At 42.2% G+C, this 18,534-nt stretch overlaps 1 protein-coding gene across 3 annotated transcripts in view; it reads left to right on the plus strand.

The window, feature by feature from the left end:
* The window catches only part of LOC133545635 (WW domain-containing adapter protein with coiled-coil-like), a 79,113-nt gene that overhangs the window by 24,460 nt on the left and 36,119 nt on the right, over positions 1-18,534 (plus strand). For all 3 annotated transcript variants that reach the window (XM_061891395.1, XM_061891393.1, XM_061891394.1), the window contains 3 exons: positions 2,385-2,476; positions 13,232-13,341; positions 13,430-13,524. In XM_061891395.1, coding sequence (XP_061747379.1) covers positions 2,385-2,476; positions 13,232-13,341; positions 13,430-13,524 — 297 coding nt within the window. The remainder of the gene's footprint in view (positions 1-2,384; positions 2,477-13,231; positions 13,342-13,429; positions 13,525-18,534) is intronic.

Genomic DNA, 18,534 nt, shown 5'->3' on the forward strand with positions numbered 1-18,534 from the left:
TTACATTGGCAGCACTGTATGACGTCACAGAGAAATGGCCAGTGTCTTCGCAGAGAGTCGAAAATAAGGCACTTTAAAGCTTTATTTAGCGATATTCCGAGACCGGTAACATTTTGAAAAAAAAAAAAAAAAATACAACAAGCCACTGGGAACTGATTTTTATTGTTTTTAACCCTTTTGAAATTGTGATAATGTTCCCCTTTAAAAAGAAATGCAACAACTCCATTTTTCCACAGAATTTCAAAATTGGTTTAAAAAATGATTAAAGAGCAACTGCTCATTCCTGGCCAGCAATACAATCATTATTATTATGTAATGTTATTGTTGCCATACTGTGATAACAAATAACAATGACAATAAATCAATCAATCAATCAATGTTTATTTATATAGCCCCAAATCACAAATGTCTCAAAGGACTGCACAAATCATTACGACTACAACATCCTCGGAAGAACCCACAAAAGGGCAAGGAAAACTCACACCCAGTGGGCAGGGAGAATTCACATCCAGTGGGACGCTAGTGACAATGCTGACTATGAGAAACCTTGGAGAGGACCTCAGATGTGGGCAACCCCCCCCCCTCTAGGGGACCGAAAGCAATGGATGTCGAGCGGGTCCAACATGATACTGTGAAAGTTCAATCCATAGTGGCTCCAAGACAGCAGTGAGAGTCCCGTCCACAGGAAACCATCTCAAGCGGATCAGCAGCGTAGAGATGTCCCCAACCGATACAGGCGAGCGCTCCATCCTGGGTCTCGACTCTGGACAGTCAGTACTTCATCCATGGTCATCGGACCGGACCCCCCTCCACAAGGGAGGGGGGGACATAGGAGCAAGAAAAGAAGCGGCAGATCAACTGGTCTAAAAAGGAGGTCTATTTAAAGGCTAGAGTATACAGATGAGTTTTAAGATGAGACTTAAATGCTTCTACTGAGGTAGCATCTCGAACTGTTACCGGGAGGGCATTCCAGAGTACTAGAGCCCGAACGGAAAACGCTCTATAGCCCGCAGACTTTTTTTGAGCTCTAGGAATCACTAATAAGCCGGAGTCTTTTGAACGCAGATTTCTTGCCGGGACATATGGTACAATACATTATGTTGATATATAAATAATTATGGTTTACTAATTACAATCAGTTTAAAGGGAAATTAATTTTACAGTCTGCTGTATAAAATGCACCTGGGGATAGGTTGATTGGCAACACAAAAAAATGGGCCCTAGTGTCTGAATGTGAGTGTGAATGTTGTTTGTCTATCTGTGTTGGCTCTGCGATGAGGTGGTGACTTGTCCAGGGTGTACCCCGCCTTCCGCCCGATTGTAGCTGAGATAGGCGCCAGCGCCTCCCGTGACCCCAAAAGGGAATAAGCGGTAGAAAATGGATGGATGTATAAAATGTTGCACACCGTACATACAGTCGTGGTCAAAAGTTTACATACACTTGTAAAGAACATGATGTCATGGCTGTCTTGAGTTTCCAATCATTTCTACAACTCTTATTTTTTGGTGGTAGAGTGATTGCAGCACATATTTGTTGGTCAAAAAAAACAATCATGAAGTTTGGTTCTTTTATGAATTTATTATGAGTCTACTGAAAATGTGAGCCAAACTGCTGGGTCAAAAGTATACATACAGCATTGTTAATATTTGCTTACATGTCCTTTGGCAAGTTTTACTGCAATAAGACACTTTTGGTAGCCATCCACACGCTTCTGGTTGAATTTTTTGACCACCCCTCTCGACAAAATTGGTGCAGTTCAGCGAAATATGTTGGTTTTCTGACATGGACTTGTTTCTTCAGCATTGTCCCCGTGTTTAAGTCAGGACTATGGGAAGTCCATTCTAAAACCTTAATTCTAGCCTTATTTAGCCATTCCTGTACCACTTTTGACGTGTGTTTGGGGGTCATTGTCCTGTTGGAACACCCAACTGCTCCTAAGACCCAACCTCCCGGGCTGATGATTTTAGGTTGACCTTAAGAATTTGGAGGTAATTCTCCTTTTTCATTGTCCCATTTACTGTCTGTAAAGCACCAGTTCCATTGGCAGCAAAACAGGCCCAGAGCGTAATTCTACCACCACCATGTTTGACGGTAGGGATGGTATTCCTGGGATTAAATGCCTCACCTTTTCGCCTCCAAACATATTGGTGGGTATTGCGGCCAAACAGCTCCATTTTTGTTTCATCTGACCACAGAACTTTCCTCCAGAAGATAATTATCTTTGTCAATGTGATGTCTGACTTTTGACCACGACTGTAACTTAACCACACTAAAACATGTTTGCAGGCTAGTTTATTTGTTCTTTTAACTTTGTATGACGTAATTAAAAACTTGAAATGGCCACCTTGAATTGCTTCATGAAAAATATGTCTTTTGTTTTTAGGGACCAATGACTCTCCTCATGAGAACGCTCAGAACAACAGCGCCCACCATGGTGCCGACTCGCATTCAGCTCAGAGCAAGCCTGCGGAACGAGTAAGAGGGTGTTTTTGCGTTGTTTGAAAACCTTTCTCCAGGTCTGGGTAGGGGTGTAACGGTACACAAAAATTTCGGTGCGGTACGTACGTCGGTTTAGAGGTCACGGTTCGGTTCATTTTAGGTACAGTAAGAAAACAACAAAATATAAATTTTTGGGTTATTTATTTACCAAATTTGTAAACAATGCCATAACATACATAAACACACATGGTCCATTGCCACCGTTATGTGGTCAACATATATAAAATAAAAACTACATAAGATAAGGCTCAGAATGTTTTCATAACAAAACCTTTCTACATATAAAGTGCTTTTTTTGATTGATTGATTGAGACTTTTATAAGTAGATTGCACAGTACAGTACATATTCCCTACAATTGACCACTAAAGGCTAACACTCCAATATGTTTTCTAAATTGTTTAAGTCGGGGTCCACTTTAATCAACATCAAAGTGAAGTGAATTACATTTATATAGCGCTTTTCTCTAGTGACTCAAAGGGCTTTACATAGTGAAACCCAATATCTAAGCTACATTTAAACCAGTGTGGGAGGCACTGGGAGCAGGTGAGTAAAGTGTCTTGCTCAAGGACACAACGGCAGTGACTAGGATGGCAGAAGCGGGAATCGAACCTGCAAGCCTCAAGTTGCTGACACGGCCACTCTACCAACCGAGCTATTCCGCCTCCAGTTGTTGCCCGGATGAAATAAAATGACAAAACTTTTCTTCTACATATAAAAAGTGCAACATTAAATAGTTTCAGGTCAACTCAGCCTCAGAATAACCCCCCCCCCCCCCCCCTACACCCCCAGCCTGGCTAACTTGGTAGTAAGACCATATATATGCTCATTTTTCTTCCACCATAGAAGTGGGTCAAAATCTAGTTTTAATGCAATACAGCAACCCCCTGCGACACCGAACAAGCGGTAGAAAATGGCTGGATGGGTGGTCTTAAATGTGTTGCTATAAAAAAAATCCTGTTATGGTTTTAGCCCTGCCTGGCTGGCCGAGGAGAGGCTGCTTGAATGCGGCGTTTGAGCCACGATCATCTTTCTCTTACTTAAAGTGAGGTTGACTTGGGGGTGGTGCCGCTTCAAAGGGGTTAGCATGTTTGACGTGTTGGCAGAAGCATACCCTACTGCTGCTCAACAATGTCGGCAAAACCAACGTCCTCCATTGTTGTATCGCACCACGAAGCTGAAGTGTTTCCAAAGGGGAGATGTTAACGAGACAGGAGGGTCTTCCAGCTCTGGCTTTTACATGTTGTCCTAGCCCGGTCGCTGCAGGCATGCCGTCTGTTGTGCCTCGCTCTGCATTGTTTACATAACGTGCGGTGCGCTACCTAATATGTTCGTTTGGAAACACGTTCGGTACACCTCCGAACTGAACCGAAACCCCCGTACTGAAACGGTTCAATACAAATACACGTAACGTTACACCCCTAGGTTTGGGCGATTATATGATTGTGATCGTCGACCGCGTTTATTTTGAGTTTGATCACGGTCATCAGCTGTTAGCATATTTCCTCGATCAAACAGGGCGGAACTGTCTGTTAGAAGTTACCGCAGTAGTAAACAGCAGGGAAGCAACAATGTTTGGTACAATTCACCTTTACTGGTCGTGATTGTGTGTGTGAATGTGAGTGTTTGTGTACGTTGGCGTGTGTTTTTGTGAATGTGTTTGTGTTCTTGTCTGTGCCCGACCTCCCGTTACACCGCACAAAATTTTGTATCGTGACGACGTGATTAATGTTTAATCAGCGTTGTGCCTCTTCCCCTTACACAGCTGCAAGTGCCGCCCAGAAAAACAAAATAAAGAAATATGACTAACACAAGCGTAGAAGTTGAAACAGCAATTAGAAGGAGCAGCGGCTTTAGTGACACACTTTACTTTCACTATCTTCTGCAGCACACTAGTAATCCTGCCATGAATACGGACCTGCAGGCACTCACATGAGTCTTTATTAGACCTGACTGGGACTAATAAAAACACACCCACTAGTTTAATCAGAATAAGGCATTTTTATATCTAAGTTGTTGTTTGTGTCTGCAAAGATTAAACTCCTCTGATATAACATGCACTAAAAAACTCTGAATACAGACACTTAGTGTTCAAATCTTTTTGAGTTTGTGCATAAGAAAACATTTGTTTCCTGGAATAATCATTAAACTTGTTTTATGTGTTGGTACACATTATTTTACTGTATCGTATTTTCCAGACTATAAATCACAGTTAAAATCATTTTTTTTAAATCTCAAAACTCGACTGTGCGCCTTATAACCGCCTAATGTAAGGAATTAGTTTAGTTGAGCTTACCCACTTCGAATCAATTGTATTTGGAACATGGTATAATAAGTGTGACCAGTAGATGGCAGTCATACATAAGAGATACGTGTAGGCTGCACCGTTTGATGTCCTTCAACATACGAGTTTTATGGTGTGTGTGTGTGTGTATAAGGTAAGACATTTTATCTGGCGTTTTGTTTTGCAATGTTATGCAGGAGCAACTTTTTTCACCTTCTGGTACTTGCTGATCTGTATTTGGGATCTGCATGAATCCTGAAAAATTGTAGTCCACGGTGACAACGTAGTCGATAGCTTCTTCTTTTTCCTCTATCTTGTTGTGGGACATTCATCCTCCACTGTTGCCATTTCCAACATAAAGTAGTGTAAAGTTCGTACTTATATCTGTCAGTAAACTCGCCATTAAAGCGCTAAAACATACCGGTGTAGTGACTTTACATTATTCACCCAAGGAACTTTGGATTAGAGAGTTCACGGGACACATTTCCGTTGTTGTTTCCGGACGAGGAGATGCTGCTCCGTTATTTATTTAAGTAAAGTCTGAATATCATTAAAACAGTTAGCTCCATCTTTTGACACTCCTTCCACTCTCGTCTTGCACGCTACTCCGCTAAAACAAAGATGACAGAGAGAAGATGCTGTTGAAAATGAGCCAAGTAAATAAGACCGCCCACACAACGGCGCATCCGGAAGCGACTGTCAGAAAGCGGCTTGAAATTGATCTGTAAAACATAATCTGCACAACATTTTGACCAAAGAACCACCATTACATGTTATGTAGACCACAAGAAAGTGTTTTCCATTTAGAAAAAAATCATAATATGACTCCTTTTATGTGCTTTATAATCCGGTGCGCCTTATATATGAAAAAAGATCAAAAATCGACCAATCAACGGCAGTGCGCCCTAGAGTCCCGAAAACACGGTACTCAAATTCAAACAGCTTTTTATTGTCATTTTATTCAATATATGCTACAGTATTTGAGTTTTAAAAACTCCACGATCTGGGTCACCATTTGTGAGAAGCACTGATGTATACAACTAATTAAAGAGTACATATAATTATTTGTCATTTGAAAGTGTCGTTTAGTAAATATTAACTTGAAGTAAAAGTCTTACAGTATTCGGTAAACAAATTATCATTGGTGTACTGAATACCGTAAGACTTTTATTCACTTTTTGATGACAAGAAAAATAACAAAATAATTTTGAGGAAAAAAAGTTGTCCTTATTCCCACAAAATGAACCGAAAAATAAGCAAAACCATGGCCCTAAAACCGAGGTACGGACCGGAGCGTTGGTTACCTGTACCGTGAGAACAATTTATGTCTTCTATGTCCCACTCTCCCGTGTGGAGGGGGTCCGGTCCGATCCGGTGGCCATGTACTGCTCGCCTGTGTATCGGCTGGGGACATCTCTGCGCTGCTGGTCCGCCTCCGCTTGGGATGGTTTCCTGCTGGCTCCGCTGTGAACGGGACTCTCGCTGCTGTGTCTTGGATCCTCTTTGGACTGGACTCTCGCGACTGTGTTGTATCCATTGTGGATTGAACTTTCACAGTATCATGTTAGACCCGCTCGACATCCATTGCTTTCCTCCTCTCCAAGGTTCTCATAGTCATCATTGTCACCGACGTCCCACTGGGTGTGAGTTTTCCTTGCCCTTATGTGGGCCTACCGAGGATGTCGTAGTGGTTTGTGCAGCCCTTTGAGACACTAGTGATTTAGGGCTATATAAGTAAACATTGATTGATATATATGTAGCCGGTTCGAATCTGCATTGTGTAGTTGCTTTGAAGACAAGAGGACTCTGTGGTTGCCTTTAGCCGAAACAGGTGGCGTATTTATTTTGACCTGTATGAAATATACAGGAAACAGTGCGGCAGCGTTAACACAGGACTCAGCAGCAAACCAGTTTCCTCACGCATGTCTCAGCAACGAGTGAGTTTCAATGAACAAAAATGTTATATGAAACATTCACATTTATCACAAAACCTATACATCACATTTCCAAATACACTGAAAATTAATACACCACCGTGAAATATTTTATACAATAGAAAAATAAATAATAGATATAACAGTACAGTTTTGGGAGCAACAGAAACATACCTGTATGAAATATACAGGAAACAGTGCGGCAGCGTTAACACAGGACTCAGCAGCAAACCAGGTCTAAAATGGAGGGAAAACTTCAATGAAATGCCGCAGCCACCGTGTGTGTGTGAGCGAGAAACGCCACCGAACAGTACACCAGCAAAAAGTTCGCTAAAACACTCAAACTATGAGTAGAACACGTGTACATAACCATATCAGCAACACATGAGCACATTATAATCTCGTTTCACAGCCAAACACTTTAGAAACACGAGAGCAGAGAGAAACACTTACTTCCTCACGCATGTCTCAGCAACGAGTGAGGACTCAACGTCACTTCCGGAAGAAGGTAGGAATTCAAAATAAAATGACCAATTCTCCCAAAACGAACTATTTCCTAAAAAACTGACCAAATAAAAGTGACAATGGATATTATAGAGAAATCAAATAAAACGTGAGGGATTTGTGGACTTGGAGAAGGCATTCGACCGTGTCCCTCGGGAAGTCCTGTGGGGAGTGCTCAGAGAGTATGGGGTATCGGACTGTCTTATTGTGGCGGTCCGCTCCCTGTACGATCAGTGCCAGAGCTTTGTTCGCATTGCTGGCAGTAAGTCGAACACATTTCCAGTGAGGGTTGGACTCCGCCAAGGCTGTCCTTTGTCACCGATTCTGTTCATAACTTTTATGGACAGAATTTCTAGGCGCAGTCAAGGCGTTGAGGGGTTCCGGTTTGGTGACCGCAAGATTAAGTCTCTGCTTTTTGCAGATGATGTGGTCCTGATGGCTTCATCTGACCGGGATCTTCAGCTCTCGCTGGATCGGTTCGCAGCCGAGTGTGAAGCGACCGGAATGAGAATCAGCACCTCCAAGTCCGAGTCCATGGTTCTCGCCCGGAAAAGGGTGGAGTGCCATCTCCGGGTTGGGGAGGAGACCCTGCCCCAAGTGGAGGAGTTCAAGTACCTAGGAGTCTTGTTCACGAGTGAGGGAAGAGTGGATCGTGAGATCGACAGGCGGATCGGTGCGGCGTCTTCAGTAATGCGGACGTTGTACCGATCCGTTGTGGTGAAGAAGGAGCTGAGCCGGAAGGCAAAGCTCTCAATTTACCGGTCGATCTACGTTCCCATCCTCACCTATGGTCATGAGCTTTGGGTCATGACCGAAAGGATAAGATCACGGGTACAAGCGGCCCAAATGGGTTTCCAGGTCTCTCCCTTAGAGATAGGGTGAGAAGCTCTGCCATCCGGGAGGAACTCAAAGTAAAGCCGCTGCTCCTCCACATCGAGAGGAGCCAGATGAGGTGGTTCGGGCATCTGGTCAGGATGCCACCCGAAGGCCTCCCTAGGGAGGTGTTTAGGGCACGTCCAACCGGTAGGAGGCCACGGGGAAGACCCAGGACACGTTGGGAAGACTATGTCTCCCGGCTGGCCTGGGAACGCCTCGGGATCCCCCGGGAAGAGCTGGACGAAGTGGCTGGGGAGAGGGAAGTCTGGGTTTCCCTGCTTAGGCTGTTGCCCCCGCGACCCGACCTCGGATAAGCGGAAGATGATGGATGGATGGATGGATTTTTGGTGGAATGCATATAATACAAGTTATATACCTGCTACATATATACCGTATTTTCCGCACTATAAGGCGCACCTGAAAAAACAAAAATGTTCTCAAAAGCTGACAGTGCGCCTTATAATCCGGGGCGCCTTATGTATGGACATATTGTGCCACAATGGGTCTCACAACTACGGTAAGCAGCCGCCGGTTTCATTTTCCCCCGTAGGAGAAGAAGCGCGCGGTGCATGCTGGGATATATGATTGTGTGTTTAAAGGTAAAGACCCCAAAATGGCTCCTATTGAGAGACGTGATTTCAGGAAAGCAGGAATTGTCACTGAACTGCTACACAACAGCAGCGACACGGACTCCATTAACGACGTCTCGATATAGGGCAAAGCAACAACAATATATCAATAACTCAACGTTGCTCAAACGTTAATGTCACAACACACAAAATAAACATGTAAAGCTCACTTTATTAAGTTATTCATCATCCACGAATCCTTCGAATATATAATATATAAAAACAAAAGTCAGTTGTCAGCTGTTGGCATATACAGGTGCTGGTCATATTATAATATCATGAAAAAGTTAATTTATTTCATTAATTCCATTTAGAAAGTCAAACTTGTAGAATGTATACATTCATTCCAAACAGACTGATACATTTCAGGTGGTTTTTGCCAAAAAGGAGACCATTATAGCTGACAACCAATGAAAACCCTAACTTCAACATCTCAGAAAATTAGAATATGGTGAAAAGGTCAGATATTGAAGACACCTGGTGCCACCCTCTAATTAGCTAACTAACTCAAAACACCTGGAAAAGCCTTTAAATGGTCACGTTTTGATTGTGTATGACACACAATCATGGGGAAGACTGCTGACTTGACAACTGTCCAAAAGATGACCATTGATACTTTAAAGAAGGAGGGCAAGACACAAAAGGTCATTGCCAAAGAGGTTGGATGTTCCCAGAGCTCTGTGTCCAAGCACATTAATTAGAGAGGCCAAGGGAAGACAAAGATGTGGTAGAAAAAAGTGTAGAAGCAAGAGGGATAACCGCGCCCTGGAGAGGATTGTCAAACAAAACCGATTCAAAAATGTGGGGGAGATCCACAAAGAGTGGACTGCAGCTGGAGTCAGTGCTTCAAGAACCACCACGCACCGACGTATGCAAGATATGGGCTTCAGCTGTCGCATTCCTTGTGTAAAGCCACTCTTGAATAAGAGACAACGTCAAAAGCGTCTCGCCTGGGCTCAAGACAAAAAGGACTGGACTGCTGCTGAGTGGTCCAAAGTTATGTTTTCAGATGAAAGTAAATTTTGTATCTTCTTTGGAAATCAAAGTCCCAGAGTCTGGAGGAAGACAGGAGAGGCACAGAATCCACGTTGCCCGAAGTCCAGTGTCAAATTTCCACAATCGGTAATGGTCTGGGGTGCCATGTCATCTGCTGGTGTTGGTCCACTGTGTTTCCTGAGGTCTAGGGTCAATGCAGCAGTCTACCAGGAAGTTTTATGCTGCCTGCCGCGGACCAATTTTATGGAGGTGAAGATTTCATTTTCCAACATGACTTGGCACCTGCACACAGTGCCAAATCTACCAGTACCTGGTTTAAGGACCATGGTATCCCTGTTCTTGATTGGCCTGCAAACTCACCTGACCTTAACCCCATAGAAAACCTATGGGGTATTGTGAAGCGGAAGATGCCAGATGCCAGACCCAACAATGCTGAAGAGCTGAAGGCCACTATTATGCGGACTGGACACTAGCCGAGAGTAGAGTCGGCTGTCTTGGTTGCCTTGTTGGGTCTGCTCCTGTCTCTGGCCACGCTCCCTCCACCCCAGCAGACGATGGCGTGGAACACCGCAGAGGCCACCACAGTGGATATGTTTCTTTTACTTTTTATTCATAGCTGTATGTAGAAGTGTCTTGTTGCATCAGCTGCTTTAATGTCTTTAATGTCCTCTGTGTTCTTTGATGTTTGATGTTTCCCTCTTACACACATGGAAGAGGGATGTGTACTATGGCTATGAGTTGTTGTTGTTGTTGTTTTTTTTGTTTGTTTTTTTCCCTTGGCCTCAGTCTGCACCCCCACTCCAGGGCCTAGGCTAAGACCGATTTTTTAATTTTATTTTAATCTTCTATTTTTTTTTCTTTTTTTTTTTCCCTCCACCCCCCTTGTTTACCTGTATGTCATCTTTTTTGTAAGGGGCGCTGGAAGCCGGCAGACCCGTCAGCGATCCTGTTCTGTCTCCCTGTAATGTTTGTCTGATCTTGACTGGGATTGTGCTGAAAATTGTAATTTTCCTGAAGGAACTCGCCTGACGGAATAAATAAAGTACTATCTATCTATCTATCTATTAAAACAACCTGGGCTCTCATAACACCTGAGGGTGCAACAGACTGGTGGACTCCATGCCACGCCGTATTGCTGCAGCAATTCAGGCAAAAGGAGCTGCAATTAAGCATTGATTGCCGTACATGCTGAAACTTTCCATGTTCATACTTTTCAGTTGGCCCATATTTCAATGAAATATTTGTTGGTACTAGTCGTAACTAATATCCTAATTTTCTGAGATACTGTATTTGGGATTTTCAGTAATTGTCAGTACTAATCATCAAAATTTAAAGAAATAAACATTTCAAATATATCACTATGTGTGTAATGAATTGATATAATATGTAAGTTTCACGTTCTGAATATAATTACTGAAATAAATCAACTTTTTCATGATATTCTAATAATATGAACAGCACCTGTATTATTACCTCGCTCAAACATGGCGGAAATGTCTGTTACAAGAAAGTAACAGACATAGTATCACATCCCTGCAATACTAGGGATGCAAGGGTTCTCGCTATACACCTGCACGGGACAATCCGACTTTAATTAAAAAAAGATAATCGTGATATTAATCAAGACTACGTTAAGGTAACGTGTGGAGTTCCCCAGGGTTCGGTCCTTGGCCCTGCACTCTTCAGCATCTACATGCTGCCGCTAGGTGACATCATACGCAAATACGGTATTAGCTTTCACTGTTATGCTGATGACACCCAACTCTACATGCCACTAAAGCTGACCAACACGCCGGATTGTAGTCAGCTGGAGGCGTGTCTTAATGAAATTAAACAATGGATGTCCGCTAACTTTTTGCAACTCAACGCCAAAAAAACGGAAATGCTGATTATCGGTCCTGCTAGACACCGAACTCTATTTAATAATACAACTCTAACATTTGACAACCAAACAATTAAACAAGGCGACACGGTAAAGAATCTGGGTGTTATCTTCGACCCAACTCTCTCCTTTGAGGCACACATTAAAAGCGTTACTAAAACGGCCTTCTTTCATCTCCGTAATATCGCTAAAATTCGCTCCATTCTGTCCACTAAAGACGCTGAGATCATTATCCATGCGTTTGTTACGTCTCGCCTCGACTACTGTAACGTATTATTTTCGGGTCTCCCCATGTCTAGCATTAAAAGATTACAGTTGGTACAAAATGCGGCTGCTAGACTTTTGACAAGAACAAGAAAGTTTGATCACATTACGCCTGTACTGTATATACCTTTATATACATATATACATACATATATACTGTATATACCTTTATATACATATATACATACATATATACTGTATATACCTTTATATACATATATACATACATATATACTGTATATACCTTTATATACATATATACATACATATATACTGTATATACCTTTATATACATATATACATACATATATACTGTATATACCTTTATATACATATATACATACATATATACCTGTACTGGCTCACCTGCACTGGCTTCCTGTGCACTTAAGATGTGACTTTAAGGTTTTACTACTTACATATAAAATACTACACGGTCTAGCTCCAGCCTATCTTGCCGATTGTATTGTACCATATGTCCCGGCAAGAAATCTGCGTTCAAAGGACTCCGGCTTATTAGTGATTCCCAAAGCCCAAAAAAAGTCTGCGGGCTATAGAGCGTTTTCCGTTCGGGCTCCAGTACTCTGGAATGCCCTCCCGGTAACAGTTCGAGATGCCACCTCAGTAGAAGCATTTAAGTCTCACCTTAAAACTAATTTGTATACTCTAGCCTTTAAATAGACTCCCTTTTTAGACCAGTTGATCTGCCGTTTCTTTTCTTTTTCTTCTATGTCCCACTCTCCCTTGTGGAGGGGGTCCGGTCCGATCCGGTGGCCATGTACTGCTCGCCTGTGTATCGGCTGGGGACATCTCTGCTCTGCTGATCCGCCTCCGCTTGGGATGGTTTCCTGCTGGCTCCGCTGTGAACGGGACTCTCGCTGCTGTGTTGGATCCGCTTTGGACTGGACTCTCGCGACTGTGTTGGATCCATTGTGGATTGAACTTTCACAGTATCATGTTAGACCCGCTCGACATCCATTGCTTTCCTCCTCTCCAAGGTTCTCATAGTCATTATTGTCACCGATGTCCCACTGGGTGTGAGTTTTCCTTGCCCTTATGTGGGCCTACCGAGGATGTCGTGGTGGTCTTTGCAGCCCTTTGAGACACTAGTGATTTAGGGCTATATAAGTAAACATTGATTGATTGATTGAAGATCGGATGCTATGAAAAATTGTGATCATTTTTTTGCCATATCGCCCAGCCCCTACTTTCTTAACTACACATGAACATGCAACACAATATGTAAGCTGTGATGCGCTGTTAACTATCAAATTGTCCTTTTTCACCATTTTCCCTTACAGTGAACATATTAATCCGTGGTTTATCTTATTGAAATAGAAATGTAACTGTCTTGTTACGACCAGGAACCAGCGGATGACTGGACAGAACACATCAGTTCTTCTGGGAAGAAGTACTACTACAACTGTAGAACTGAGGTCTCCCAGTGGGAGAAGCCCAAGGACCTGTTGGAGAGGCAAGCGCCCCCTGTTACGACTACTGACATTGTTCTTTGCCTATTGGAATGTTTTTCTATCGTAACTTCTGCTTTGCATTTCCTCCAGAGAGCAACGGCAGAGGGACTCAGTCAAGTTGCCAGCAAACAGTTTCCCACGGGACATGGACTACAGACAAGAGGCCTTACAGGACAAATCTACAAGTAAGTGTGAGCGTACGTTGCAGAATTTAAAAAAGTGTTGTTTTTAAAGCGGCGACTTACTGTATTTTACCCAATACAAGGCAGTGATTGAATTCATATACTTAGAATTAATTTTGTTCCTCTGATTTTCCTTAATGTCTTTGAACTTTTTTGTCCATATGGATGTGAAATGGTCTGAAATTATATTTATTATGGTCTTTAGAAAAGTCAAAGTCTTAGATTTGACCTACAGAGGCTTCCTTTCCCTGTTGTACAGTGGTATTTGAGGGTGTTCTGATCCGGGATTCATCATCCATAAGTGAAATCAGTTCATACAATCCCACTCCACCAGGAACTGTTTTCACCGCTGGACTGTAGAAAGAGGTTCCACAGCCTCCGTAGCAGAACCTCCAGGTTCTGTAAAAGCTTCTTCCCTCAGGCTGTAAAACTCTTGAAGGCATTAAAATAATCCCCTCAATTCCCCCCCCAAAATGGATTAACTCGCTGGAATATAAAGACAATATAACATACATCCATAAATGTCATGTTCAAACACTGATGACATCAGCCATCAGACTGTATAATATTTAATGCATATGTCCATCTTGACTGCACTTAAATGTAGAATATATGTAGAATATATATTTATATTATTCAGATATTATGTATATAATATATGATTTATTATCATTGTTTATTATGAGCGAACTGTGGTGCTGAATTTCCCCTAGGGATCAATAAAGTACATTCTATTCTATTCTATTCTATTAATCAGACAAGAAGCAAGGAATCATGCAGAGACGGAGTTCAATTTAGCTCATGAGGAGAACGCAAGGAAGGACCTGTACACTTAGTCACAGTCTCGCTCTACGCTCTAAGGTTCAGCTCCCGCGTCCCTCTATTTATTCAGGAGTTCCACATTCAACATCACTGAGGCTGCTTCTAAAAGGAGTGGTCACATACTGTATTTCCTTGAATAGCCGCCGGGCATGTAATATGCGCCTGCCTTGAATTACGGCCGGGCACAACTCGCTCCCCATATTAATAAGCGCATGCTTACTTTTACCGTCGGGTCAAATTTGTGACGTCACGAGTGACCTTACCCCTGCCGTCATTTCAAGACGGCGGAGGAGTTTATTTGCTTTTACTGTGTGTAAACCAGGGATCTTGTTCCACAGCCATACAGATCACACTAATAGTTGTGATATAAAACAACTTTAACACTCTTAATAATATGCGCCACACTCTGTGAACCCTAACCAAACACATTTCTGGAGAACATATGCCCTGCAACACACCACAAACGCAACACAACACCTACCCACAATGCAATGCATCCACGACTCCTGGCTACACGTCCATACAACCGCTGGCACCAAACACCTTCCCCCCTGGGCGGGGTTGAGGGCGCGTGTATAATATATCCAAGAGACACTGATACACTGCATTATGGGTAATCCCTATGCTGCGTTTAGAATGTGCCACAGAGCCAATGCTCTCCAGAATAGTGCTTGGTGAGGGTTCACAGAGTGTGGCGCATATTAGTAAGAATTTTAAAGTTGTTTATATCACAAACATCAGTGTAAAAGGTCTGGCTGTTGACCAAGTATGCTTGCATTCTCGTATCAAAAGCAGCATGGTGTAAAAGTGGGCGTAATGACATGATATAGAGCAAAATAATTTATTATTTTTATTTTTTTAATCACACTCAATTTTTTACTGCATGCCATTGGTAAGCGCAGGGGGGAGAAGAGGTTTTAAAATTATTAGCGTCTGCTTACTTTTACCGCATGCCTTGAATAGGCGCAGGAGTGAGAAGAGGTTTTAAATTAATTAGCTCCCCGGCGGCTATTCAAGGAAATACGGTATATCATGCAAAGCAGGTCCAGGACGCACAATACGTGACGGAATGTGCTGGGGCCTTGTGATTTCACCTTGTCTCTGCTTCGTCTGCGTGCTGTCGTCTTATCTTTGTTGAGGTCCTTGAAGTCCTTGCTTGTTACCGGGCTAAAATAAAGATAACATCTGCGGCTGAGGCTGCCTCTCAGACAAGAAGTTTTTGTCCTTGCACAGATAGAAAAAGTACAGCTTAAGCTAAATAGCTAATTATAGTAACAGAGTTTAAGCATACTAAAGTTTGTGTGATAATATATACACGATTATTCTAACAATAAATGTGGATACATATGCAAAATTGCAATATATGTATCTATGTACAGTAATATATTTATATCTGCACCTTATTGCTCTTTTATCCTGCACTACCATGAGCTAATGCAATGACATTTCGTTCTTCTCTGTACTGTAAAGTTCAAATTTGAATGACAATAAAAGGAAGTCTAAATCTTAAGTCTATTAACTGTAATTGTTTTAATTTGTTATGAAGAGTGCCACTTAATATATGATCTTAAAAACAACAGAGAAAATCACCTTAGTTTTTGGGAAGTGAAATATAGTAGTGGGTCATATTACAATATAAATTTGTGAATCAGTCTGTTATGTCGTTACCTGGGAAGTATTGTCCCTACCGGTTGTCTTACAAATACCTTTGAGGTCACTTAATGATTTTTCTTTTCAAATTTTAATCACATTTTTAATCAGCAGAAAGACACAGGAACAACAACAACAAAAAATGTTGGCAACATCTTGCTGCATGTTCAGATAACGATACAAAACAAACCATTTTTGGAAGGTCTGGCTCCATTTCTTGCCCAAAAGTCCACCACGTTAGCGACAGTTTCAACATGTACAACTTCTTAAATGCTATTATCGACTTGTGTACTACTCTTTGCAGTGTAGATCTGCTTTCTGAAGCAATATTGAACGATGTTACAATTGTGCGACTAGAATTTAAAGCATGGGAAAGCAGTTATTTGCAGGTTCTTAAAAAAAATCTCACGCAAAGGTTATTTTGATTACACTCTGGTTGGGCACAACTCAATTTGTAGACTTGTTGACAGCTGCCTGAGACAACATATTGGAATTGTTTCATCAATTGTCTCCTTTCGATCGCATGTAATCATCCACACACAGCCAAGCTTAAGTCTGCCGGGAATAAAAGAAGAAAATCATTGTGTGTTCTGCTTCAGTCCACCACTACCAATTGGAATCAACTGTTAGTTTTCAGCCTAGTTGTATACAAATTGAGCCAACATGATCCACCTAAGCGTCAGAAGCAAAGGGTTATAACTCATGACCATGTGTTGATTAACCCCAATGACATTCAGTCAATAAAAACTCTCTGGGGTATTGACGATATGGCATTGGCTTGCCATACTATCACATTCACATTGTTTTTGCTAGTTCTCCTCTGTGCCGCTATGGAACATTTGAGTCTGAATCGCTCGCAGAACGACTAGAAAACAAAGTGAGTCATCTATCCACAGTGATACTGAAACAAACCATGCTCCAATGGTCTATATCAGGGGTAGGGAACCTGTGGCTCTTTTGATGACTTCATCTGGCTCTCAGATAAATCTTAGCTGACATTGCGTAACACAGGGGTGTCCAAAGTGCGGCCCGCGGGTCATTTTTTAACGGCTCCACGGCACATTTTAAGAATACAATAAAAAAAAAATTGAAAACATCAAAAGTGGTATAAAAGAGCAAAGAGATGAAATGTAACAAGAAATTGTTGCAATGCTTACTCTTATAACACAAAGCTGCCATGCAGGCTGTTTCTTTCTGTAAAAAATAATAATGAATCAAAATCAATGAAGGGTTAGTGCGTCTGCCTCACAATACGAAGTTCCTGCAGTCCTGGGTTCAAATCCAGGCTCGGGATCTTTCTGTGTGGAGTTTGCATGTTCTCCCCGTGAATGCGTGGGTTCCCTCCGGGTACTCCGGCTTCCTCCCACTTCCAAAGACATGCACCTGGGGATAGGTTGATTGGCAACACTAAATTGGCCCTAGTGTGTGAATGTTGTCTGTCTATCTGTGTTGGCCCTGCGATGAGGTGGCGACTTGTCCAGGGTGTACCCTGCCTTCCGCCCGATTGTAGCTGAGATAGGCGCCAGCGCCCCCCGCGACCCCGAAAGGGAATAAGCGGTAGAAAATGGATGGATGGAATCAATGTCATTTTGAATAATTGACCTATTCAAGGCTCTGATTACATCACATTAAATATTCCACTTTGAGATATCTTTTTGGGGAAAATGTTGCATATTTTGTGTTTTGCCATATAAAAAACTGAGTTGTTTTTTTTTTTTTTAGGAAGGGCCTAAACAAACTTAAAATTGACGGATATATCTGAAGTTGATCTCGAGATTATTGTGCTAAAAGTAAACAGTAAATAAAATGTATAATTTATTTTTTAACACTTTAATAAGTAGGACACTTTTGGATCCCCAATTATTTTAGTGTGATTTGTTTTTAAGTGTCATTGCTCAAAAAATAATAATGAATCAAAATCCAAAATTAAGGCTCCAATTATTATATAATCGGGGCGGTATAGCTCGGTTGGTAGAGCGGCCGTGCCAGCAACTTGAGGGTTGCAGGTTCGATCCCCGCTTCCGCCATCCTAGTCACTGCCGTTGTGTCCTTGGGCAAGACACTTTACCCACTTGCTCCCAGTGCCACCCACACTGGTTTAAATGTAACTTAGATATTGGGTTTCACTATGTAAAGCGCTTTGAGTCACTAGAGAAAAAGCGCTATATAAATATCATTCACTTCACATTCACTTCACTAATCTCAAATAGGGACGGCGTGGCGCAGTGGGAGAGTGGCCGTGCGCAACCCGAGGGTCACTGGTTCAAATCCCACCTAGAACCAACCTCGTCACGTCCGTTGTGTCCTGAGCAAGACACTTCACCCTTGCTCCTGATGGTTGCAGGTTGGCGCCTTGCATGGCAGCTCCCTCCATCAGTGTGTGAATGTGTGTGTGAATGGGTAAATGTGGAAGTAGTGTCAAAGCGCTTTGAGTACCTTGAAGGTAGAAAAGCGCTATACAAGTACAACCCATTTATTTATTTATTTATAAATATTCCACCTAAAAAAGTTATTGGGTGAAAATAATGCATATTTTGTGTT

Source organism: Nerophis ophidion, linkage group LG28 (genome assembly GCF_033978795.1).
Source record: "Nerophis ophidion isolate RoL-2023_Sa linkage group LG28, RoL_Noph_v1.0, whole genome shotgun sequence".
In the NCBI taxonomy this organism is placed as follows: domain Eukaryota; kingdom Metazoa; phylum Chordata; class Actinopteri; order Syngnathiformes; family Syngnathidae; genus Nerophis; species Nerophis ophidion.